Source organism: Lissotriton vulgaris, chromosome 1_1 (assembly GCF_964263255.1).
Source record: "Lissotriton vulgaris chromosome 1_1, aLisVul1.2, whole genome shotgun sequence".
NCBI lineage: Eukaryota > Metazoa > Chordata > Amphibia > Caudata > Salamandridae > Lissotriton > Lissotriton vulgaris.
In genome coordinates this window covers 793,439,830-793,466,856 of record NC_141685.1, presented here as the reverse complement: position 1 = coordinate 793,466,856, position 27,027 = coordinate 793,439,830, and the positions used below count along the sequence as shown (strand labels likewise).

Sequence of the window (27,027 nt, the reverse complement as noted above, 5' to 3'; positions counted from 1 at the left end):
AATTAAAGACTGAGCACTTGTGTTTTCATTTTTTATTTTAAGCTTGTTCACCCAACTTGTTTTTCTAAATGCCATGTTGCCCACTTCATTGGCCGCTATGCGCACATATTTAATATGCATGGGTGCCACGACGCCCACTTTCATCATTAAGAACAACCCTCCCACCTCCAACACAGCATGGACGCGCACAGCAGCGTTGTCACTTTGAATCCCTTGTTAAAGTTCTGTTTCTTTCCTCTCTTACTTTGCATTAAGAGCCTTCCCCCCTCCCCACTCGTCGCAAACACAACCTTTCCCTTAATAAGGCAGCAATGCCTCTTCAATACTCACTCCTCCTCCGCAGCATTTGCTGCTCTGCCCGACCACCTCCCTCCACCCCCAGAGTTCTCCCCGCTACGCCATGGCACAAATCCGCCTTCACTTTGTAAGTTCACATATTGTTAATTAAACACACTTTTTAAATCAGTTCAGTTGCGTTTCTGTATAGTGTCTTTGGTTGTGCGTGTTTGTGTCTGATGCTTATTGGTTTGCGTGTGTGAGAGACTGTGTGCACACGTGTGTGTCTGTGTGTGGAGTGAGCCTCATTCTTGTTTCTTGTTTGATATGTTCCTTAACGGTCACCGTCCTTACCTCTGCCCGCATTCACCCTTGATAGACTCCTGTTGCTAAGTGACTACTGGCATTGCCCGCATTTTCACCGTCTGCCTTGTAATAGGGAAGAAACCATTTGCAGCTGTAGGCAGCCGAGCTCTGTATTTCTGATGCAGAAATGATTGCTTCTCAGCCGGCTATTAAAAAAGTTAAAGCCTGCACATCTCCGCCGAATTCAGGAGCTCATAGTGGGCAAGATCATAAAATGGGCGAGATTATCAATCTCGGTCTATTGTCCCTTCTCCGATTTGCATATATGCTACATGGGGAGAAATGAAATAGTGAATTTCACTGGTCCTGGTGGCAGCACCTTAGGGGAAACTATTGTTAATGAATGACCCCAGGACTCGTGTTTGTTAATGTTGTCACACTTGTCTGAGGTGTAGATAAGTTAACAACATTGTGAATACTGCTCTGCGGCGCTACTTAGCTCGCTTCCTTCATTCGGCAGCTCTTTTCGCTGAGCTTGAGAATGAGGCTTGAAAGACCCCAAAAGGACATCTGAAGAAATATGACTGGCTAAATCACACACCGTAAGCTCGGCTATTGCTAATTATGTGGGCTGTGGTTAGGAAATAACGGCTACAATGCCCTTCGAATCGGCCGTTTATCACCAGCCGCGTCTGTCAAGCAGAATTATGTAGTGTTTGGTAGGTCTCCACACACAACATGTATCTAGTTTTATCTTGGAATCATCATGCGTTAACTAGAGATTAGTTGTTTTTTTAAAAATGTGCTTCTTAGAAACGTTGGCAACTGAAGCACTATTCTAGAAATTGCAGTGTTTGCTTCTCATGTTGTGACGTTTGCTTTGCCTGTAACGCAGGATATTATTATAAAAAGAATGCAGGCCCTTAGAAGCAAAGCTTTTATAATGCAATTTGACCCTGATGTAATCATCAGGTGGGTTATTATTTTGTTCTTTCTGATAAGATGTTCAACTGCATCAAGGGTTAAAAAAAGCACTTATAATACGTGCTCAATTGAGAGCTTGTCGGTCTATGTGGCTTTTTAATATGCTAACGTGTGTAGGCACTTCTTATTCTCTAGTTTTATCATTATTTCCTTTTACGTTTAACAATGTACATATGTATTCACTGCACCATGTTTTCTGTTCGAGACAGTGCTAAAATCTAAAACAAAACATTTTGATCACGGTTTACATATAAATGTTGTTTTTTTCTAATGTATTCACATTTAATTTCTTCTGAATTTTGCAACGCAATAGGTCTCGCATTTGCGAGAGCTTAACCTATTGGCATTGTAAATGACAATGCCTTTTATGTTTTAGAAACCAACACTTAAATAAAAGGCATTGCCATTTAAAATGCCAATAGCTCAAACTTCACAAATGCGAGACCTATTGCATTGCAAATGCTTGTTGTCCTCTGCTATGGTGCCGTCTTAATGCTGATCTGTGCTGTGCTGAAACGCCAAATGCGCATCTGCGTGTGCACTGAAATTCGTTTTATTTATTTATTTGTTTACATTACTCCGGTCGGCTGTGGGCCGGAGTTTACTACCCCCATCCTGCCCCTCCCCCACCCGACACACTGCTCCTTGGCACTCCCTCCACGGGCCGCTACTGAGTAAGACCCTAAGTTTGGCAGTGTAAGTTGCGAATGTAGTACGGCAATCTAGAAATTAATGATTTTCTAAGGATTGCATGGTCTGTCCATTCCATGGTTGATCTTGAACTATATCTATCAAACAACAAGAGCGAGTACTTGTTTACCCAACAAATGACCCTATGGAGTCTCTCACTTACAGAATTGTAGGGGGGAACCATCAGGGTTTATTAAAAGAACCCTCGCTCACCAACCTAGTTAGTGACATGCTTCATCATTGGGTTCCCACCCTGGAATCTTGAACTAGTCTTGTTCTTTCACTTCATGTGCATTCCGGGTGTCTTTCACACACTGAGGTAGATCTTCTGTTCAGTTACCATGTTTAAGAGGTTAGGATAGTAGCAGTTGCAGATCAGCTGGTCGGAATGCCAATGCTCTTTTTAGAAAAGAGTGGAAGATATAGTCGGAGGTGCATGGGATTGTTCCTCTGAGGGCAAGAGTGGATTGGGTAAAAACCAGCATTTTCTGCAAGAAGAGCGGGTTTCTAGCATACAGATGAACCTGAATAGGGCCCAGGGTACATTTCACAGACCGTAGTATAGCAAGGATGCCATAGGGCCTGGTGCAGGCAAAAAATGGCCCTATTTGCTGCTGTTGGTGTAGTAAAATACAGCACTTGTCAAGGTTCAATGAGCAACATAGGGCTCTGCGCCCGGTGCTACTGCACCTGCTGCACTAATGGCAGCTACGCCTTGGTTCCTTGGGAAAGTGGGTACTTGTTGCGGTCAATAGGCAAGCAAGTGGGTGATGTTGCAGTACTGGGGGACAATACCGATAAGGAGGGGTTGTGAGTAGAGATGTCGGATGAGAGTGTCTATAGAGGGAAAAATCGTGGAGAGTACATAGTGTATTACTTGCAGTGGAAACTTTTATGGCGTTTCTGGTTGAGGGATATTAGTGGAGATGGCATCTTGGGCATTTCTAGCAGAGGTTGAAGCAACTTAAGCGAATGAATCATGTAAACCCATTAGTTCTGGCTAAGTCTTCACGTCTTCCAAAATTAAAGCAAAGGCTGCACAAAAATGTGTTTCCATGAGCTATTTATAGCGACTTCGTCTTATTGGAAGCAGACTAAACAGCTGCCCGTTTGAAGGAAATTCTTTTGCACAAGTACTATTTCTTTGATGTCGCCTCTCCCCCTCCAGACTGTTGACATCTCAGGATACCACGGCCTGGGGTAGAACTTCCTCTGGGAGATATGAGGCCTGCGTCCAGGAGGACAACCCGCTGACTCCGGGGAGTTAGTAGTCTGAGGGACGTCTCCTTCTGACTTGAGGGAAGCACATTCTTAGGGTCGATTCGTAGTGCTTTAATGGGAATGTCTCGGCTCCAAGGAAGCTAATGCCCGAGGTGGGGGTGACCCTCTGGGTCCTAGGAGGTCAGTGTCCTGGGACAGGCCTGGCAGTGGACCACCTTTCGCTCTTGGAAAGGTGAGGCGTGGAAGTGGACCCCTGGTAAGCTGAGGTCTGTCGGAAAAGACCCTCTTATCTTGAAAGTGTGCTTGTTTCTGAAATGGACCTCAGGTCTGGGTCTAACCTGATCGAGAGGGTGAAGAGAAGTAACTGGAAGAGTGATTGACAGGCCCAAGGTTGAAGACACAAACTGCGGATTCATTACAGTGCATGTCATTACTCTGCAAGTGTTTTGAGTGTTGCTGTTTTATCTGTCATTGTTACAGAATGATCTCACCTCTCTGGCTCCCGTCCTATAGGTTTTTTTTATTACTTTTTGCTGCGCACTCTATAATAGTGCATGATACTATACAGTTGCCCCCTCCACCCCCTGCCCTCCTCCCGCTGTTGCTTCTCCCTCCCCCACAGCTCCCTCGTGTTCCTTTCCCTTAGACCTCCCCACACCCTCTACCCGCTGTCCCCCACACCACCCTCATGTTGCTTGCGCCCTCAACGCTTTCTTAGACGTATTGTACAGCAAAGTGGGCTGCTGTGCAATATTCAGTAAAGGGTGCAAAAAGAGCTGGAGAGAGTGTGGCGCGGTATTAGAGCTGCCGACGCGGGAGCTGGGGATCTAGGTTCGAGCCTCGGCGTCAGTGCAACATCCTGTGAATCTGGGCAAATTACCTAATCTCCTCGTGCCCATGGACAGCGCCTGGATACCCTCACCGGTGATAATCTGTTCTATATAAATCTTCAAACTTTACCTTTATGACACACTCAACGGTGCCAAGTCATAGTACTTTTTTTCTTTACATTAACCATTGGTGCACAGCAGCCTGCGAGGCTGTGCAAAATGTCTAAAAAGAAAAAAAACATTGACAAAGCCAATAGATGTCGCATAGGCAGAGTATATTGGCCATTGCTTGTTTTAGTTGCCCTTTCTCTGTCTCCCTTGCACGCCTGTAAATACTTCCTGTTTGTTATCCCTCAGATGTGAATTTAATGAGGGGCCCTCCATGTCCTACGAATATTTGAGGTAAATGGAAGTGAATGATACCTGCAAAATCCAGGAAAAGCAACTGCAGAAATGTTTGATCAGCAACAGACTGAGGCTCTCCTTTATAGGCCTAGGCTACAGACTGCTTTAGATGTTTGTAGGCAGATCTGTTCTTTCAAATATATTTAGTGTGGGCTTTGAGTCAGGCTCTAGCTTTTGGTTGGATGTTTTTTTGTCTTGGCTCAATCGGGTGTTCCTGATATAATGGTTTTCCTCTCTAATCTTGTGTTGATTTTTCCTAGGCGCATTTCGGTCTCACACTGTTGCTATTGGACCGGTTGTATCCTTCTGCTGCTTACTTGTGTGTACTTTAAAAAATATATATTTTAGGTCTGGCTTTAACCAAGACCTTTGACTTTTTGATTTTAATAAAATAGTGGAAATCATATACTTACTTACAGGGGCTTGCAGCCAACCCTTTTCAGTTGTGTGTCATTCACATTTTCCTTCCTCCCATTACAACATATAGCATAGGGCAATGGATCAGAAATCTTAATCGATTTGCTGATTTCACTCTGAGTAACGGCGTTCTGCTCTTTTACAAAGACTATATCCACGCACAAAGTTATTCCCTTTTAGTGTCAGAAACTACTATTTCAATGTGTACTTTTTGATACAATAAAATAATAATTTGATTCTGGAAGATTTTTTGTTTGTTTTTATACTTGTGAGTGGCCGGCAGTTTCTGCAGCAAAGATTTACAAAAATCAAGACTAAAGAAAACACACATTGAGCAGGCCAAGATGCTAGCAGCTGATGCCAGGGTTTTTGGCTTTGTCAGTGCTTGTTCAATTTGACTTCCAGCTCCGAGAGCCTGTTTCCTGGCTTTCTCACCCTCTTTTTCCTATCTCTCCCACCAGCCCTCCCTTGCCCACTCTCCATTCCTGTTGGCGTAGCCAATGCTTTTTTTTTCCTGCCTGTGATGAAGAACGCAATTAGGAAGAGGAAATTGCATCTGCCAGTTGTTCCTCACACCATTCTAATGATTCTTTTAATTTCCTGCCTCCCACGAAGTCTAATTTGCCAGTGTGCTCAGTCACTGCTGAAATGTATGTCTTTGCATCTTACTGTCTCTAAAATTGTGAAAACTCCTTTGTTTGCCTCTAAAGTTTCTCAAGCCATTCGTCTCTGTCGCTTGCAAGTTCTGCAGAGCCCATCCTACTGTGTAAACTGACAAATCAGTGTTAAAAAAAAGCATACCTGTCACAAGGCTTGCCAGCTTGAAATACATCGTAAATGTGAAGAATTTCCTCGACGCCAAGTCTATTCAGCATGGGAGGCTTGTCTCGATGCCAAAGTCGCATTAAACAGAGAATTTCTTAACAGCCAGTTAAGAGGACGGTACTCCACCGAGAGGCATGTTGGACCCAACAGCCCAGCACCAAGGGATTATGATGATGGGTCGGAGGATTATCTGCTGTGTTAAATCCCGGAATGTTATGAGAAATGCCTTCCATTGGAGCGTGGGTGCTCACAAATATTTTCTCAGGGGCCAAAAAGTTTGGTCTGTGATTTGACAGAGTGCCGCACTGATTCCATCAGGGTGGGGGTCAGCGTTGAGGGGGGCTTGGTATTAACGTGGGTGTATTGGAAGTGAGGCATATACATCCAGAGGAAGGATTGCACAATGTGAAAACAGAAAACGTGGGATTAATCCCTGCTTCTCCTCTTAACCAAATTGTGTAGTCCCAGGCAATTGTTTTATTTCACTTTCCCTCCTTTGTCTTTATGATCACATATGAGGACCTTGAAATGCGTCCTGTATTTAATAAACTATCCTTTTGTTCATGTATAACAAAAACCCAGGCTACCTAAAGAGTTCACATAACTGATTTGCCTCTTAGTTAACTATTCGCATTGTTGCCGATAGAGAGGGGAAGTAGAGTGGATGAATGTTTCTAAATCCATATTTTGAAAACTATCACTTTAAAAAAATACTTACCAATACACTGGTGTAATCTGATATGCTAAGGTGAAACAGTTCTGCATGTTAATAAAAAAGCACTTTTTGAATTTTGAAGAGCCTTATTGCTTTTACACTTTTGCTGCAAAGAGTCTTTCGAAATGAATGTGTTTTTAAAGTAAAGTGGTGCAGGAACCCTAGTCACTTCCTTTGTTTAACTTTAAATAACCTTTAAACAAATACATGTCTTATTACTGAACTTCTTTTAAAACTTAAGGCTAAGCCGAGTAAACCGCAACCCAGTGCGGCTGTTGACCATGGGGCTGCATGCGAACCCCGTGGCCTTACTTCCAGTGTCACTGCATCAGAGTAACCAGAAACTGTAGGGGCCTGTGTAGAGGACTTGCATCAGAACTTTCTCTGCATTCACTGTGAAGGGTTTTCCATTGAGAGTTTACGTCTTGGGGCATTCGCAACTGATCAACAGATCGCTATTCATGGGTCTAGGATTCCCGAAACCTGTCATTTTCCATAAATCATCAGCAGAATTGCGAAAAAGCATTTCACAGGAATATGTAAGGGAAAAGAGAGCTGGCTACCAGAAGCTTCAACAGTGGGGGATTGGGCATTAATCAAAGAGAAGGGTTCATTAAATGGGCATCCTTTCCTTCACTTTTAGCAAAAGCTTTAGTTTTCAGCAAAAAGAAAGCAGCTTTTCATTTTCCACCAGTTACCACTAGATCCTGGCATCTTTGGTTTTTTGGAGCACATTTTTGGTTCTTGTATGATGCTCGCTGGCAAAAAAGGGTGTCTTTCACAATATATCAAGGTCAATACCATCGACCTACAATAATATTTTATCCTGTAATTCGCTTACCCCTATACCACAAGGTAAATTCATAATTATTATTCTTACCTCCTTGGGAGATAGTTACCTTTGGCGATAAGTACATGGAGTTAAGAATATTAATTATTTACATACCTTGTAATGCAGAGGTATTGGGGTGGGTGATGGAGTGAATGTGTTTATATTGTCATACAGTACATCACCTGCAGCATTGTGATCCACCACCAAAATGGTTTTTTAACTTTTGGCTCATATTTTGCTTTTTTGAAGACTCGTCCTTTCATGAACCATAACTCTGGTAACTGCTAGCAGACTATCTGTGAGCCAGACACACTTAAATGTGATTTGCAGTCAAAGGCTTTCTATATCCATGAGACATGTACAGAACAATCTTAGAAAAGTGCCCTAGTATCCATGCATGCCACTTTCTTACACTAGCCTCAGATTCACATTACTCAATGCGTCTCGTTAACTGTTTTTAGCTCCTTATAACCCAGTTTAACAATCACCTTAAAAACTGTAATGCAAAAATGGTTCTTGGATGTTGCACTGGCAGGACAAAATACCTTTAGCAAATTCACACTGTCAAACCAAACTCTGGGTCAGTAGAAGGGCAGTAATGAATAATTGGCTGGTTTGTAGAATCACTTTGTATTTAAAAGATAAGTGTCCTCTTGACTACACCAAAAAGATGTCTATGTCATCGCCAGTGATTGGCGCGACGGCTATGTGTAAACAAGTGCATGATTTCTGCAAGCGTTACTATACAGTTGCAGGTAATGTTGTTGATGTAGGCCCACCAAAACCCAAAAGCATCTTCTGGCGAGTGTTTGCTCCTTAAAGCCCTTTCACAAATGATATCCCAACATTTGGCCTGTACCTTTATTAATCCAGGTTTAATACCTTCTGTGGATACCCGTGCCGTTCTGTTGAGCTTTATTTCATTTTTTGATCTCCTCCTGAAGGATTCTGGCATCGGCGTGGGACTTTATGGACTCTTGCAAGTTGCTGTCATTCGGGTTATTTAATGCTCTTCTGCAAAGAGTATTCCCAGATTTTCTTTGGCCTCGGGATGAATAGATCACTCGAGCATGTGACTGCGTAAGATGGCAGTGTGAAAGAACCACAGTAAAAGGTTATTCTTGTCATTCATAGCATGGGTGAAGGTGGCTCAAGGTATCCACACAAGCATCCTAATCATAGTCCCTTCAGATACCCTCAAGAGTCAGTGGCAAGCTCATCCTCTCTGCATCTTCAGTCTCAATGCCTCTTCGTATATTGTCAAGAAAGCAAAGTGGGTTGTAGGCAATTGCCCGCTCTCAGCTGGGCAGATTCCATCAACCCATTCCATACCTGTACCCTGAGACGGCCCCAGATGGTTTGTCGACAGCACTGAGCTTTATCCAGTGCGCTGGAGCTTGGGCTTTTGTGTCCATAAAATACCCCAGGCCACAAGGCCTCATAGAGCCTGCCTTATAATAGTTCCATGGCCTCCTCTTTTCTTCATACACCCCTTTAAGATCACTGTGACCCATCATGTGACACCGTCATCATTCCTAAAGGTAAGAACTCCCGCTCTGGAGGTCTTGCCTTTCCCGTAATCACTCCGCACGCCTGGAACTGTATTCCCATAGGCGTCTGTGTTTAAAGAAACCTTCAGAAATTTAGCAAATTGTTAAAAACCCATCTGTTCCCTGGGTAGATTCGGTCTCAAACTTTTGTCGCTTAGCAAAAGGAGGTCTTGCTTGCTTAACGGCGCCCTTTCTAAATCATCGAATCGAATTGTCTGTTCGATTAGTGATCACCAATGACCGACTGACCAATGTGTGAACTCAAAGGTTTTTTGCCATCTGTGTTGTACCGCTCCACCTGCCCCTAGTGCTGGTCTGCTCCACCTGCCCCCAGTGCTGGCTTGCTCCACCTGCCCCCAGTGCTGGCCTGCTCCACCTGCCCCCAGTGCTGGCCTGCTCCACCTGCCCCCAGTGCTGGCCTGCTCCACCACTCCAGTGCTGGCCTGCTCCACCTGCCCCAGTGCTGGCCTGCTCCACCTGCCCCCAGTGCTGGCCTGCTCCACCTGCCCCCAGTGCTGGCCTGCTCCGCCTGCCCCTAGTGCTGGCCTGCTCCGGCTGCCCCTAGTGCTGGCCTGCTCCACCACTCCAGTGCTGGCCTGCTCCTCCGCCCCCAGTGCTGGCCTGCTCCACCTGCCCCTAGTGCTGGCCTGCTCCACCTGCCCCCAGTGCTGGCCTGCTCCACCTGCCCCCAGTGCTGGCCTGCTCCACCACTCCAGTGCTGGCCTGCTCCACCACTCCAGTGCTGGCCTGCTCCACCACTCCAGTGCTGGCCTGCTCCACCGCCCCTAGTGCTGCCCTGCTCCGCCTGCCCCCAGTGCTGGCCTGCTCCACCTGCCCCCAGTGCTGGCCTGCTCCGCCTGCCCCTAGTGCTGGCCTGCTCCGGCTGCCCCTAGTGCTGGCCAGCTCCACCACTTCAGTGCTGGCCTGCTCCTCCGCCCCTAGTGCTGGCCTGCTCCTCCGCCCCTAGTGTTGACCTGCTCCACCTACCCCTAGTACTTAGCAGCTCCGCCTGCCCCTAGTTCTGACCTGCTCCGCCTGCCCCTAGTTCTGACCTGCTCCGCCTGCCCCTAGTGCTGGCCTGCTCCGGCTGCCCCTAGTGCTGGCCTCCTCCGCCTGCCCCTAGTGCTGGCCTCCTCCGCCTGCCCCTAGTGCTGGCCTCCTCCGCCTGCCCCTAGTGCTGGCCTGCTCCACCACTCCAGTGCTGGCCTGCTCCTCCGCCCCTAGTGCTGGCCTGCTCCTCCGCCCCTAGTGCTGGCCTGCTCCTCCGCCCCTAGTGCTGGCCTGCTCCTCCGCCCCTAGTGCTGGCCTGCTCCACCACCCCAGTGCTGGCCTGCTCCGCCTGCCCCTAGTGCTGGCCTGCTCCACCACTCCAGTGCTGGCCTGCTCCGCCCCTAGTGCTGGCCTGCTCCTCCACCCCTAGTGCTGGCCTGCACCTCCGCCCCTAGTGTTGACCTGCTCCACCTACCCCTAGTTCTGACCTGCTCCGCCTGCTCCTAGTTCTGACCTGCTCCGCCTGCCCCTAGTTCTGACCTGCTCCGCCTGCCCCTAGTGCTGGCCTGCTCCGGCTGCCCCTAGTGCAGGCCTGCTCCGCCTGCCCTAGTGCAGGCCTGTTCCGCCTGCCCCTAGTGCAGGCCTGCTCCGCCTGCCCCTAGTGCTGGCCTGCTCCGGCTGCCCGTAGTGCTGGCCTGCTCCGGCTGCCCCTAGTGCTGGCCTGCTCCGGCTGCCCCTAGTGCTGGCCTGCTCCGGCTGCCCCTAGTGCTGGCCTGCTCCGGCTGCCCCTAGTGCTGGCCTGCTCCGCCTGCCCCTAGTGCTGGCCTGCTCCGGCTGCCCCTAGTGCTGGCCTGCTCCGCCTGCCCCTAGTGCTGGCCTGCTCCGGCTGCCCCTAGTGCTGGCCTGCTCCGGCTGCCCCTAGTGCTGGCCTGCTCCGCCTGCCCCTAGTGCTGGCCTGCTCCGGCTGCCCGTAGTGCTGGCCTGCTCCGGCTGCCCCTAGTGCTGGCCTGCTCCGGCTGCCCGTAGTGCTGGCCTGCTCCGGCTGCCCGTAGTGCTGGCCTGCTCCGGCTGCCCCTAGTGCTGGCCTGCTCCGGCTGCCCCTAGTGCTGGCCTGCTCCGCCTGCCCCTAGTGAAGGCCTGCTCGGCCTGCCTCTAGTGAAGGCCTGCTCGGCCTGCCCCTAGTGCTGGCCTGCTCGGCCTGCCCCTAGTGAAGGCCTGCTCCGCCTGCCCCTAGTGCTGGCCTGCTCCGCCTGCCCCTAGTGCTGACGTGCTCCGGCTGCCCCCAGTGCCGGTCTGCTCCACCACAGTGCAGGCCTGCGCAGCCCCTACCCCCCGACACGCACTTCCAGTAATGTTGCATGGCATGTCATGGACTCTGGTGCACGAATGGAAAATGGCCCCTTTGACTGCTACTGGGGTGGTAAAATATAGCATTTATCTGTGTTTAATTGTCCCATCACGGCTCTGAGCCACGGTGCCACTGCACCTGCCGCACCAGTGGTAACTACATCACTGGCGTCACCCACTCTAGTCTGTGTCACTCGCCCGTTCCCAATAGCCGCCTACCTCTCAACGGTGCTCTTCTGCCACTTTTGCCAGCTGTTCTTTGGGCCAGAAGGTACCCCCAGTGCTGACCTGTTCTATGTGCGCCTGTTAGTACTACCCTACTCCTAGTCCAGTGTTCCCAAAGTATGGGTCAAGACCCACCGGTAGGTCACCAGCTGGTTTTGGTGGGTTGTAAAAGTCCAGGCAATAAATTAAGAAACCTAATAATGTATTCATCTTGTCACATTAGCATAGATGACAGAGGTCAAATGTCAGGCTCTGGCTTCTGACAAATTGTTGCTTATTTTTTATAAGGGAATTGGTGTTTACAAACTTCTTTTGCTTTGCAGTCAGCATCCTAAAGTAAAATGGATTATGCGACAGTCTTGCTGTGGTGTATAGGGAGAGTGAAATGAAAGCCGTAGGATGTTATTTTTTGTAACACAACATATCACATGCCTGAGAAATGTGACCTGTACACATTCAGCAGTTAGGAAAACAAAAACGAAGCACATTTTTTTTTTGCCATTCTAAAATGTGCTGGAAACAAAGAATGATATAGGATCAGAACCAATCGAGAAATGATGATTCACGAATGGTAAATATTCACGGAAAATAAAAATAAATAAATCTGATTTGCATGCATTATTATTTGTATGCCATATAGTTTTATCAGTAAAATTGTGTGTCTGAAAACTTAGCAGACATTTCGGTGGAAAATGTGTAAAAGCTACCACACGAGGCACATCCACAAAATCACCCATGTCCATTAGTTAGATGGGCCACGAATGTCTGACGTTCTAAAAACAGGGTGATAGTTATAAAAAAGTTAGGGGAGCACTATCCTAGTTTCAGGGTTGATACATGGTGCTTTGAACCCGCCAGAAAAGTGATAATGAGGTATGCTTAGTCTAAACCGTGGCTGATCTGAGGAATGGAAAGGGCCATTTGAAGACTCCCAGAAGACCCGGGTCCTGCCTGTGACTCCACGGAGGGCCAGGTATGTTTAATATGTCTGTAACCATAGCAGCCTTAAACACTCGCTTTCCCGGAGGGAGGGAGCGTGCGTCGCGCGCCTAGGCAGGGCGCACCAGTCTGCACAATGAGCTCCTTGTGCGCGCACCTGTCGGGGGTGGCAGGTCTGGGCGCTGCCCAGGGCACACCTGCCTTGCGAGCCACCCGTCTCTTGTTTTCCTGCTGTGCACAGCTTGTCCCACCTCCAACCATACTACTTTCTTCGAATGAAATCGAAACCTCAGTGTCGCACATTGTGCTGCCAAAATAAACCTGGGTTTTGGTGAACAAGTTTCACCTTCTGAAATCAATTGCGTATTTATGCCGTCCGTCAAACCTATGCACAGCCTGCAGTGCCAGCCGCGCCGTCTGCCTGTGCAGAACACGGCCAGCACCAGCCCGCTGCGTCCAGTGAATATGAAGTAAAAACCGGGATAAGCCAGACATAAAAGTAGGACTAAAAACTTTAATATTCTATGTCTAGCCTGTCCCCTTTTTTGCATAGCCTCATACAGAAATATACACACACAATAGGCTTGTAAATGTATGTGTGTGTATATGTATATATATATATATATATATATATATATATATATATATATATATATATATATATATATTTGTGTGCAGGCTACACAGCCATCTAATGCACCGTGTTGTATTTTCAGCATTTATATAACGCTTACTACCCATCTATGGGGCGCTGAATACATGCCATGGTTCAGGGGCATTTTTGTACAGGACTTCCGTCTAATGTAGTGGATGGAGTCAGTGATTCGTGCATGCATTACGGCCAGATTCCCACTTTGGAGCTGTGGAACCAGGTTCGAGTCTTTCCACCGGCTCCACATCCTGTGATTCTGGGCAAATAACTGTGTGCCTAAAAAACACGAATGTGACCTTGTGAAGTGTAACTGGGGCTCATGTAAATCGCTCCAGTACCTTCGGTTCGAATGGCCCCAAAAAAGACCGGCATACTGAACATCCATTTAGGGAGCATCAGGTTTAGAAATGTCGGTACTCTGTCCTGTCTGTCTGGGGTCCTTGTAACAACCCGTAAATTAATGTGCGTACCGCACCGACTACTTATATAAAAGTGCCCTTTATTTTGCAATGCAAAACCATCCCTCCAGGCCGAGTGAATTCTTCAATTTGTATTCTTTTACCGTTCGGCTTGAAGGATTCTGTCGTCTGTTCTCTGTTCAGTCTCTTACTCCTACACCCTTTCCACTAGAGAGCCCCCTGCCTACTTCTTACCCCGTAAAGCTAATTCCGAACAATAGTGGTCGAGGTAACGAAAGGCGAAGTAAGGGGGTACCTAATAGGTGGCACTTTTATCTGTTTCTATCGCTCAGGGTGCTTGTATTCTTCAATATTTCTGTACAGGACAGAGGTTTCCTCTCTTCATATTACAGCTGGTCTTTATCCACCATTCTAAAGGGATGTATGGAGGTCCCTGTGAACGGACACAAGCATTATTGCAAACACCTACCAATCGCTGTCGCACCCTCTCGCCCTTTCCAGTGCTGCATCTCATGTCTGAGGGAGAGGCCATGTAGGGGACCTTAGCCTTCTACCTCAAGTGCATTATTTCTCTTCAATGACCATCTAGTCCAGGGGGTTTGGACAAATAATGCAGGCAGTTTTATAGTCTCTACTACTGAGAGGTAGCAAAACCGGCCCTTTTTTGGGCTCGAAAAACATGGTCTCCAGAACCACATATCAATCCGGTGCTGCCTGTAGTTTTCATTTTGCTGCTGTCCAGTTTGGATTAAGTTTTGCTACAACAAGGCTATCTTAATTTGAACTTACATGTATTCTTTCACGTGTTCCTCATAATAGGAAACCATCTGGACTGGCACAGAGATTTGTGGTGTTCAGGATGTCATGAGTTTTTTTTACTCTAATCTCCTTCAGTTTTTGCTTATACTAACAAAGAGGGGGTGCAAGAGGATGGATCCTTCCTTAGGCCACTATTTGGTCTGTGTTTTGAAAGTGCAGCTGTCAAAATGACCTATTGCTAACAATGTACATAGAGCGGGATTTGCATCAATCCATTTCAACAATTGACTTTCCTTAACCAGCCTCTTTCATCCACTTGCGTAAGACTTTGTCAGTTCTGACTTGGCTCAGCCCGGTGGAGTGTTTATCTTTCATCTAATGCTGGTGGATGTTTGGGTGTATTCTTCTGTCCCCACTCGAGATGTTTCTGGACAAATACCTAGACCTGACACTGTCCGACAGCATCACCAAATCCAAGTTTTTTGCCAGGTGACTGCAGATCAGCTCTTGGATGCACTCCAACTTCTTAAAACACATAGGCTTGTAAACCAGGCACATAGTCCTCTGTGCTCATACTTGCCAGCTGCTTTATTCTCCCTTTTTTTGGCGTATGGCAGTCAGGGTTATAATAAGTTCAGTGAATGTTTGGATGACAGCACTTATTATCTGCTGAGGCACTTTCATGTTTGATCTAATTGCACCTTCCTTGGTCAGTATTTTGCTTATCTACCTTTAGTGATGCAAAGGGAACCAGTTCTTGCGGTTGCTGCCGGTGGTGCCTGCTGTGACTGCCAGTGGTTTCCCCCGCTGGCTGCCAGTGGTTTCCCCCGCTGGCTGCCTGTGGTTCCCCCCGCTGGCTGCCTGTGGTTCCCCCCGCTGGCTGCCTGTGGTTCCCCCGCTGGCTGCCTGTGGTTCCCCCCGCTGGCTGCCTGTGGTTCCCCCCGCTGGCTGCCTGTGGTTCCCCCCGCTGGCTGCCTGTGGTTCCCCCCGCTGGCTGCCTGTGGTTCCCCCCGCTGGCTGCCTGTGGTTCCCCCCGCTGGCTGCCTGTGGTTCCCCCCGCTGGCTGCCTGTGGTTTCCCCCGCTGGCTAACCCGTGGTTTCCCCCGCTGGCTAACCCGTGGTTTCCCCCGCTCCCCGCTGGCTAACCCGTGGTTTCCCCGGCTCCCCGCTGGCTAACCCGTGGTTTCCCCGGCTCCCCGCTGGCTAACCCTAACCCGTGGTTTCCCCCGCTGGCTAACCCTAACCCGTGGTTTCCCCCGCTGGCTAACCCCTGGTTTCCCCCGCTGGCTAACCCCTGGTTTCCCCCGCTGGCTAACCCCTGGTTTCCCCCGCTGGCTAACCCCTGGTTTCCCCCGCTGGCTAACCCCTGGTTTCCCCCGCTGGCTAACCCCTGGTTTCCCCCGCTGGCTAACCCCTGGTTTCCCCCGCTGGCTAACCCCTGGTTTCCCCCGCTGGCTAACCCCTGGTTTCCCCCGCTGGCTAACCCCTGGTTTCCCCCGCTGGCTAACCCCTGGTTTCCCCCGCTGGCTAACCCCTGGTTTCCCCCGCTGGCTAACCCCTGGTTTCCCCCGCTGGCTAACCCCTGGTTTCCCCCGCTGGCTAACCCCTGGTTTCCTCCCCCGGCTGCCCGTGGTTCCCCGGCTGGCTGCCCGTGCTTCCCCGGCTGGCTGCCCGTGCTTCCCCGGCTGGCTGCCCGTGCTTCCCCCTCTGGCTGCCAGTGCTTCCCCCTCTGGCTGCCTGTGCTCCCCCCTCTGGCTGCCCGTGCTTTTCTCCGCTGGCGGCCCGTGGTTCCTCCTGGCTGCCCGTGCTTCCCCCGCTGGGTGTCTGTGGTTCCTTCACCAGCTGGGCCTGTTTCCTGACTAGCTCCCTGTGGTTCCTGAGTGAGCTACTGTTCCTATCTTAGTTTCTGTTGGGTCCCATATGAAGGAACAATCGGTTTCCTTGGTTCCAACATCACCCTTGTTTCACCGGCCGCCCACCTTTGGTTTAAAGCTCGACCTCAATTTTTTCTCATCTTATTTCGTATCTTTACAATTTAGTTCATGAGAAGATGGAGCAAAGTGGAACAAGGAAATTGTGCACGTTTTTCCATTAAGTATATATTTTTTCATTCTGCCCTCTGCTGTGCTTGCATGAAGAACTTTTCCGTGTTGAACATATCTGGATCCGTGTGGCCGAGATCTAGTCTTCACTTCTCGCCTCCTCGCCACTACCAGGTAAAGGTTTGTTTAACACATGTTATGATCAGTACCTAAAAAAGGTTTCCAAGAAATCGCATTTCCCCAATTATTCGTGTTGGGAATTAGTATTCAGATAGAGAAATGTCTGCTTCACCAATATTTATGGAGCGACTCAGTCAGCCTCCCCCCAGCTTCAGGGACATTTTAGGTGCATCTCTTCTGAGGAAGCCAGGAAGGCTCTCTCTCAAGCCTCACTGCTTGACTCTGATACTTTTTAGCTCAAGCCTGGGCAGTGCATGCTCTGCTCTGCAAGGCATATTGTATTAGAGTAAGGATTTGAAGCTCCGCCCACTCTCTGACCATATCTGTCATTGGCTTGTATCATGGTCCTTCGTAAATGCTGGCTTCTGATTCGTTATTAGGCTTGTTAGTCCCTCCTTAGTACCGCCTTGTCTTCATTTGTAATCTCCAATGAGGATTGCCCTTTTACTTCTGTTGTTACATGGTATGTCGGTAAGCACTATTTTCTTTTATGCGTATGGCATGCTTTCCTGCAACATTCGGTACAAAAGGGGGTGGTGATGGACAGAGCATCTGAATCAATCAAACACCCACACCCAGTCAAAACCCCCTTTTGTACCGTTCCTGCAACATTAGCGCGCCATGTGCACTTTCACTTTTCAAGCATTGAGCTATTGGCATTTTTAATGACCATGCCTTTTATGTATGCGTTAGTTATCAACACAGATAAATAATAGGCATTATCATTTACAGTGCCAATAGCTTGAACTCTCGCAAATGCGAGCCCTATTGCTTTGCAAATGCTTGTTATGTGTGTGGTTGAGGCCTGCTCTTCAATTTACTGGATTAAGTCACACCTACTCATGGAAAAAGGCTTTGTGAATTGGGCCCTTGGACAATATTTCAAAATATTATAGATGCTGTGGCAAGCAGACACCTGGTTGGAAAAACCCATGGTAAAAAAATATTTTAAAAATGTATACGGCTTTCTTTTTCGGATTAGTTAGAGGTTTAAACCTGAGCTGGAGGTTTACCGACCTGAGTGGGAGTGCCACAACTCCAGGGTGTATTTTACATACAAATACTTCACCTGTGTGCTCATGGAGGCACGGTGTGCAAATGGGGATTTTCCAAGCTTGACGATAGAGGAAATCTAAGATTTAATTTAAAGACAAGGAGAGCCTTAGATTTTCAAGCCCGTTTTCAGAGCATTATAATGCCATTCCAGATTGCCCTTACACAGGTTTGGGTGAAAATGGCGTGAACAGATCCATTATATTAATTTGGGGGAATATGTAACTGCAAATTCTCGATTTGCAGTCATTTTAATCTCCAAAAGTGGGAACAAGTGGTTGTGGTTGTCGTAAAGGCCATTTTGGAAATTTTTAATACAAAATAAATATTGCTTGTAGCACTTTGTGCAAACGTATCTGGAGATTTCATGGGAGGAGCTATTTTAGGTGCTATGATAGTGATCATGATCGTTTTTTAATATAACTGGTGTCCCTCTATAATCCCTTATGATATACACTGTTAGGTGTATTAGGGCTTCTGTCATGCAGCGTGGCATGCGACAGGCTGTTCCACTACACTGTGGCACTGTGTGGATTAATAATAAATGTGCTGACGCTCCATAATATGATTGTTTCTGCTTCCTGTTTTGAAAGCGGTCGTGGAGAGCAGTTTGAGGGAAAATTAGCACAGACCACAATAAGGCCCGTGGTCACCTGCAGACTGTGAGCAAGAGCCTGCCTTCTTATATCCAGGGCCAGCAGTCCAGTTGCATATGGCTGCTATTTGATTCAGTTAGTGGCATATGTTATTTTTTTTATCTAACCACTTGTGATATACAAAAAGTGCAGTTGTGTCTTGGAACTTGGTACTAGTGTACAGTCGTGTTTACTGGTCTCAGTTGGTCTTTCTATTCATCCTCTAGAATTCCTTTTATTTGGCCTGTTTGACCTGAATAGAATAATGCTTCAAAACCAATGCATGCTGCAGCAACAAATGATGGACGGAATGCTGAATAAATTAAACATTCACCCCCAGTCGAGACACCTGGATTCATTCCATTGTTCTTTTGATCACTACGCCATCCCAGTTTTGGACCCTAGCCATATGCAAATCAGTCTTGACCCTGCTCCTCATGGGAGCAGTGCAGTCGGAACTGCCAAACCGGGACCTTCCTGGACCAGAAAGAAGCATCCTGGAACGGATTTTGGGTTTTCACCCCTAATCAGCCAGGCTAATTAGAATCCAGTGGCACAGTGAGCAAGGGACCCACGTCTGGGCATACCTATCCCACTTAACGTGAAAAATGCTGCGGCAAGAAATGATGTACAGAATGCTGAATAAATCAAACTTTCACCCCCAGTCAAGAGCTCTGAAAAGAAACCCATGCATGATGGTTGGGACTAGAAAAAAATAATCTGTAACTGGGCTTTTCCATTGGAAAATGTCCTTTTGTGTGCTGAGTCTCTTCGGTAGCTGTATAAAAACATCCTAGCAGTTGGACACGCTTATGGCTTTTTCATAAGCTTTACCGAAGTTAGTTCTAACAATGAATGTAGGTTTGTCCTTGTTGGGATGAAGACAAGTCTCCTGCATGGTTTGGGAGAGTGTGTCCCCTTTCCCAAAATCACCATAGCAAGCTGTAGCTTTTTTGACTTTTGTCATGACAAGCATGACATTCAATCGTGTGTGCTGTAAACATGTTTAGTTAATAGTGTCCAGGTTTCTAAATCATTTTCTTCTCAATGGGTTAACCTGAAAATATTTGACCTAATTATGTTCATGTGACAGCAGAGACATTATTGATTTCAAGCTATGCTTTGTTAGCATTTTCTTGTATATGATTGAAAAAATATTAGCTCTTGGACCTGATGAAGGCCTGAATGGAAAATCCTTCTGGGCAAGAAACATGTCAAGTTGTTGTCAGATAGGAGGCAGTGAGTGATTGCTTAATACAATATAATATTGACCGCAGAAGAGTTTTAATGTCACATTGTCTTTCTGTTTTAGCTGTTATTTTCAGTATTTTCTTTCCTCTTGTTGTTTTGTGTCAAACTGCATACAACTATATAAGAGAACGAGCCTAACCATGGTTCATGTGTATGTTTGTTCGTATCATATTTCTTCTTTATAGCTGCTTGTGATCACAGTATTGATTTTGTGGATTTTGTGGAGTGGTGTGGCTCACTGGTTAGAGGCGGCAGACCCGGAAGCAGAGGTCGGCCCGGGACTCGATTCCCCACGCGGCAGGGTCTTGGGCCATGGTCAGCGGACTCGATAATTCTCGCCTCAGTGCCTACTCCAACCATGGGTCCCACTCGGCAACTCTGGGCAATAGCTTGCTTAATCTCTACTATTGGCCCCATCAGTGCCGGGGATGCTTGTCTTCACCTTGGAGATGCCCAGGAGGGACCATCTTACAGGGAAAGCCAGGATGGGTTCCCCAACGGTATACAGCGCTGGGACGCCCCTTTGCTGGGGCAGCTGTGCGCTTTACAAGTATACGACATTTAACATTTGATCAATAATGATAGAATTTCATTTTCCGAAAAGGGATTTTGGTGTGATTGTTTCACCACAACTTCTGCTTAGGGTCTTGGGTACGCTGCCAACAAAAGCCGGTCTACAACATCGAGGTGGGCGAGCCACTGAAAGCTCGAGCCAGGCGCAAGCTTGAAGCCTGGCTCTGGCTCAGCTCGAGGTCCTGTTGGAACCTTATGAGCCGTGCTTTCATGTGCCTTTTGTCTGCCTCACTCCTTCTACTCAGGGTGTGACTTTATGGTCAGTGCTGCCGACTGTGGCACCAGGAAGCCAGGTTTGAGTCTCGGCGTCGGCTCAACATCCTGTGATTCTGGGCAAATCACTTAGTGTGTCCCTGCATACTGTAACTGGCGCTCATACGGAGTGCTGCAATACCTTCGGGTCGAATTTGCGCCATATTTTAATTTTGAATAGACTTTTGTTATATTTTGCGTGATTTTTGCTGTATATTTTACATAGCAAATATTATCAGGGCTCAGCTCGTGCACGGGCTCCAACTCCTGAGCTCAGCTCTGGCGGCTCTCCCTGTTAATCTGATGGCTTGCCCACCTCGGTCTACACAGTATTGCAAGACCTCCTGATTTAAATAATTTCCTGGGATGATCTTATGCATTCAAGATATTTTGAAGAGCCAGTGCTGCATATATTTATTTTAGTAAATGGAAATGTGACCAGAAGTGACGGCATTCATTCAAGCGCCTAATATCCTCTGTGCGCTGCGGCTGCAAATCAATATAACATAACGGGTCGCCATGTGTAGGTGTGCAAGTACAGAGAGGGGAGTGGGGCCGATCTGAGAAGAGAGTGCAGAGTTGCGGAAGCTAGCAGACCACATTGGTTGACCTGGAGAAGGGCTCCAACGCAGCCTCCTTGTAGTGACCTGGAGAGTAAAACAATTCCACGGGCTCTTCCGGAGGCTGATGGGGATGGATGCTACATGGCAATGACGCGTGCTCCCGAGCAGTACTGATGCCTGCCTTCGCTAGCTCAATGTTTAAGTGTAGTTTGCTGCCCTCCAGTGGAAAAGCAAAGCCACTGTTATTAAAAGCATGCACGAAGTTTGCAATATTTGCGTATTGGAGAACACAATTACCTATTTTATGTTTTTATACCGAATGAAATAAAAAGGTGAGTACAAAAATAGATATGTTTTAGCATTAAATTGTCGGCACTACACTGGTCAGTCGGCCAACTAGCTACAACTCTTCGTCTCCATGTATTAAATAAAATAGCATTTTCTAAGATTAGCTTCAGATTTGGGTGTGGGGTCCTCATATTGTGACCTAGAGATGTTTTCAGATACACGAGGCAGGCAATATTAAAACATCTCATTTCACAATAAAGTGTGCTTTAGAGGTAGAGGGGAAATTCTTATTTTAATATGTGGTAGCGAGTCGGCAACATCGGCTCTGTTAGATTTCAGGGAGAATGAATGGAATATATTTTTAGAGCGCTAATAACTAACATTCACTGGTCCTCACAGTTTACAAATCGCTCTAATTAACTAATGCTGGGTTTATAAGATAAACACACAAGATAATGTCCTTGAGTAGTGGGGAATAATAATTTTCTGAGACAAATAAAAATCTAAAGTGACGTCAGATTAATGAATTGACGGTCCTAGTTCGAAAACAGCCATGTAGTTTACATTTTTTTAAGCATTGTGAAAAAGTGTATAAAGACTTGCAGAAATGTACTGGCAAAGCCGTACACTGCATGAAAGCGATGGAGGAGACATGCACAGGTGGGTGCTGCTGGAGAGGGAAGTAGGCAACCCCTTTGTATAGCAAGCACCCCTTCGAAAGATGTGCCTCAAAGGCACTAAGGTATGGGCACAGGCAAATTCCAGGCAGTTGTTCCTATATAAAACGCTTCGGCGCCTCGTCAGGGGCAGTAAGCGCCGTATAAATGCAATTGCAATACAATTACAAAACTTCAACAATGTACCGAAAAACTGTTTAGCACATGTAATTGCTCACTTTTAAGATGTGTAACTGCTCAACGTTGTAAAAACAAATGCATATTCCCCAACATATTTTGTGGAAGGAATGATAGTGTTACGTTCTAAAAACCACTGCGTTTTATCTGTAGATTATCTGTGAAGGCATCTAAATATTGAGCGCTCCACTGCCTTTCTTTTGTCTACATTATGTGCGAAGACATCTAGTGCACGGCCCTGGTACAGAGGTCTTCGAGCTGCTAAGAGTAGATTTTTTCAGGAAGTTCTATTTATTTTGTAATTTTTCGTTACTGAGCTTCCTAGTAAACTATAATAATCATTAATCAGGCCTGCTTTTGGTATGGGCGAGCTGGGCCCAGTGTGCCTAGAGATAGAGGGGCCCAAACATAATTGACCTTCCAAGATGTCCTGAACAATGCTTTTATTCCAGGCAGCTGATCCCCCCCCCCCCTTCAATGGACTCTCACCTCCAGTTTAGCAATTGAACAGGAGATTAAGGTGTGGGGGCAAAGGTCACGTGTGTAAGTGGGTGGCCACTGCTCTGAGGTATTCAGCCAGGAGGTGACCTGTGAGCACAAAGCACCCTTCTCTAGCATCGCCAGTGGGATGGGGTTGAATGTACAGCTTCACATGTAGTTTTGCAGGGGGCTCTGACTAAGAAACGGCCACTCTGCCGTTAGAGAAAGTTTGATATGAAAAACCTACACATGGTCAAAGACTCAGTAAACTTTCCCCATTTAGGCGTTTGGAGGCCTTATTAAAGGATGATACTCTTGTAGTTTTTCCTTGCCCATTTTCTTGTTATATTTCTATTGTATGCACTCGTTATCAGTATATCTAGGCAGGGCCAGTGGAATTATGCGATTTTCTTTCAGGCGTAAACTGATACAAAGTTACTAAAAACGTTGCAACAGTTTATCCCCCACAGTGGAATGGCCTTTGCTGAAGTTGACTGGTTATCGTTCAGTTGCTTATTGCTGTATTTGTTGTTCAACTGGTACTAATAAGGTGAAATCTTTGTTCAGACAATGTTACCATGAAAAAAAAGTACAACATAATGAAGTAATACTGTCACAAAATGTGGCGCATTAGTCTGCATAATTTGGTTCTCTCCCACAGCATAGTTCTAGTGGCCTTGATCATAGGACGTTTCTAATCCAGCTATACCATTTAGAAATGATCCTTGACCCATCGACCCACAGACCCAGGTGTACCTCCATTCCAATACAACAGCAAATATTTCACACAACTGGCTTCAATTTCCCTGCCATGTTCACTTACTGCAGCCCAACATTGACAGTAACATAACCTGTATTAACACAGCCCTGCCAAGTACCACGCATCAGCCGTTAGACTAACTCATTTTAATGTGATGGTGGTCTGCATCACTGCATTAAAATGCATTATCACTCCTTTTTAGAGCATTGACCACCTGCGCACGGCTCACTCACACTACATTACAGTAACGTCTGCTCAATGAAATTCCAATGTTGTAAAAGGTATGGGGCAGCAGAGCTGGCCTATGTCTGGACTACACAGGCAGACGTCGGCTCAGACTGAGTCCTAACCAAACAGAGTTCTCTGCAAACTTAGTGGTGCCCATGGGAAAGGCTCAAACAAAGGTATATGCAGACCGCATATCCAATCAGCATATCTGGTCGCCAACCTTAGTGAACAGTATGAAAGTGAAGGAGATCTAGTATTAGTAAGTTATTAAAGTTGCACAGCTTTGTGTGTATCAAAGAACCTCCAGGCTTTTTGAAGATTTTGAAAGTCAAACTCGTTGCTCGCAGGGTGAGGGCGGAACTAGAAAGAGCAGAAAGTGACATGACTGCTGCGTCACATCATGACACGTGTGTGTATGTGTATGTATATAGACACAAACACACACTTGTGCGCCAGCCACGGAGATCATTGCTCGGAGCTGCTTTGCCAGTCCGATGGTGAAGCTTACCCATCCAACCGGCAGCGCCTACTTTTGTGGTGGGTGAGTGAGTCTGCCTTAAGCGGACGGAGTTAGTTACTGAAGAGGGGATTTCTGCAGCTCACCATTACAAGGCTTTTCCCAGCCAGAATGTGCTCATGGACTACAACAGCCTCACGTAAGTCGCAGAGACAGTAGGAGGACATCCCTCTTTCTGCTATTGTAGATCCCTGGACACCCGAGCCTCCCTGTTCATGCCCAGTCAATATCCTTGCATCGCATTAAGTGAAAAGGAAATGCTTCACTGACTATTCAGCAAAAGGTACATCACAGAAAGTAATGCAAATCAGTTAAATGTTAAAACCAGATTGCTGCTGACGAAGTTTAGGACACAAGGAAGCAATTGTATGATAAAATGTTGAGCTACATTCCTTAGGCACTAGTTTCCAAGTAAATTTGTCAGCCTGTCCAACATGGTATTGTACATGTTAGCTTGTGGTTCTATCCAGTATGGTTTAGAATAGTTGTGCTACTGCAGTAACAGTAAATGGCGTTTTTTGTTCTTTTCTATTCCATATTTCCCAGAGCGTTCTCATTGTGTGCCAAACTTCTGTAAGGTTTCTAAACTCCTTCAACTCTAAACGTGAGTATTGACTGAGCTGTTCTTTAGACCTTCTGGCTTAAACTTCAGTGGCAGGATGTAGCGTCCCAACATAAAACACGTAGCAGTGCTAAAGCACAGACCCTTGCAATTACATCAGAGGTCAATTCTGCTCTGACACGTGAGCACCACGTGAGCACCGTCATTCCCACTTGCTCTGGCACTCATCAGTAAACTCAACCCTGCACTCATAAACCACTGGAATACTTACACCAGCAACCTCACTCACACCTCACTGCCACATGCACCAGTAACCTAGCTCGCACCTGCAATGGAAGTTGCAAAGTAATCTCATTTACACCTCACTCACGCAACTGGAACTTGCACTAGTAAGCCCACTCTCACCTCACTCACACCTTCACTGTCACTTGTCTTAACATCTGTACTGGCACTCTAACTCTCACATGCACTCACACTTGGGCTGGCATCATTAATCTCTCTCACAGTAGCACTGACAGCTGCTCTGGCGCTAGCATTCACCCCTGCACTTCTACTTGCACTCACAGCTATTCTGACACTTGCACAAGTAACATCTGGTCACTACTAGATCATTTTAATACAATTATTGGTGGCTTCATGCAGTGTCTCAATCTCAGGCAGCTGCACTCGCTGCAGAGTAATAGAGGATGGCGATTCCTAATCCTCAAAGAGTAGAAACATTTCTAGTGAAACTCCTGGTAAAGGATGGTGAACGTTTATGCTGGTGGAGTATGAATTGGTGAGCAAAAGTAGTAGTTTTATTCTGATTGCGAAGCGGATGCATAAAGGAGAATAGAAGAATTGAGGCAGATGGGTGTGTTTGGGGGTTGGGGCTTACAATTGGGAACAGAGCATGTGACCAAGCAGGAGCACATGGGAATTTTTTTATTACACGACTATCATTTTTTTTTTGCCCCAGAGTTTTATATAGTGCGAACTTCCCCCATTTAAAAATAATAATAATAATAATAACATTGAGCCAACTTTCGTAGCCTTCTGGCCTCATTGGGCTGACGTTACGTACCCAAATGACGCCACAATGCTGAAAGAATTCTAAGCCAATCTTCGCCATTGTTGGCTGTGTGCTCATTGGCGGCAGAGCCTCTGAACATTCCTAGTTGCTTTTCGTCATGCGTCGCGTGCAGCAGCCAGATGGCGGCGCTCCACGCTCTTCAGAAATGCCTGCGTAGAGACACAAATGAAGAAGGTGACTGAAAAACCAAGCAAAATAATCACGTTCAGCGCTGACCTCTTGAACTCGAACGTGATTAGGCGCCCCTGGTCTGTATGTTTTTTGGTGTGCGCGTGAAATAACTGCAGGTGGGGTATGTTGTCCATTTGTTGGTTGCTCACACTCCAGCTGCTTGCTGCCCTGTCTCTGATTTGTGTGAAGTGTGTTGTTCCCCTCAGTTGTCTCCAAGCACTCCTCCTCGTCTCTGTTATTTGTTTGCATCAGAGAAACTGGCAGGATGGACATGTCACCTGGTTCACGGGTTATTTGTGTGACCCCCCAAGGGAGGCCTGCTACAACATGGGATACTGTGTTTTCAAAGGCTGTCGGTGTGTCCTCACCACCTCGTGACGAGAAAATGAAAATGACTCAAATGAATAATGATACAAGCTCTCTGCATTTGCCTACGCTTGTCATTGGTGAAAATGAATGATTGATTATTTAACATGTTTAACTACCCTCAGTCAAACTCTGGCAACCAATTACCGTAGCAGACTAAATCCTGATATTGTTGCTTGGCTGTGTTGGAAAAATTCCATCAAACCGTATAGAAAGAAACAAGTAGAAATCTGGTACAAAGTCACCAAAGTGAAAATGGGCTAGGTTTGGGACACAGATTGTGCGCATTCTATTTCAGTGTAATCTCTCTCAGTTTAGTGTTTTGCATAACAGAATGTATTTGAGGTTCACATCATTTATTGTGGGTCTTTGTTTTTCATTCTGCAGATGTTAAGGGGCCACCAACTCACAGGCTGTCCTGCGGCCAGTCCCCTTACACCGAGACGACCACCTGGGAGAGGAAGTACTGCATTCTGACGGACAGCCAGCTGGTGCTACTCAACCGGGAGGATGAGGTGAGTCTTATCACAGGAACACCTAACGCTTATTGGATTAATTAATTTTTGGTGAACACTCTGGAATCTACCCAAGTGCTGCCTGCTTTCGGGTTGAGCAGTCTTTTGAAGAGGCTGTAAGTTTTCACTCCAATACTCTGTTAGGGGACACCACCACTCAAACGTTTTGGAAATTGGAAACAGTTTTTTCAGTCACATGGCTAAAAAAGTCCTTCCTTCCACTGTGGTGTACTTCTTAAACCTTCAGTGCAATGTTGGTGAAGACTTGAGGAAACAGAAGAAT

General features: G+C 46.7%; 1 protein-coding gene across 3 annotated transcripts in view; it reads left to right on the top strand.

The window, feature by feature from the left end:
- Window positions 1–27,027, top strand: part of RASAL2 (RAS protein activator like 2) — a 785,014-nt gene that overhangs the window by 253,810 nt on the left and 504,177 nt on the right. For all 3 annotated transcript variants that reach the window (XM_086956462.1, XM_086956457.1, XM_086956450.1), the window contains exon 2: window positions 26,617–26,744. In XM_086956462.1, coding sequence (XP_086812588.1) covers window positions 26,617–26,744 — 128 coding nt within the window. The remainder of the gene's footprint in view (window positions 1–26,616; window positions 26,745–27,027) is intronic.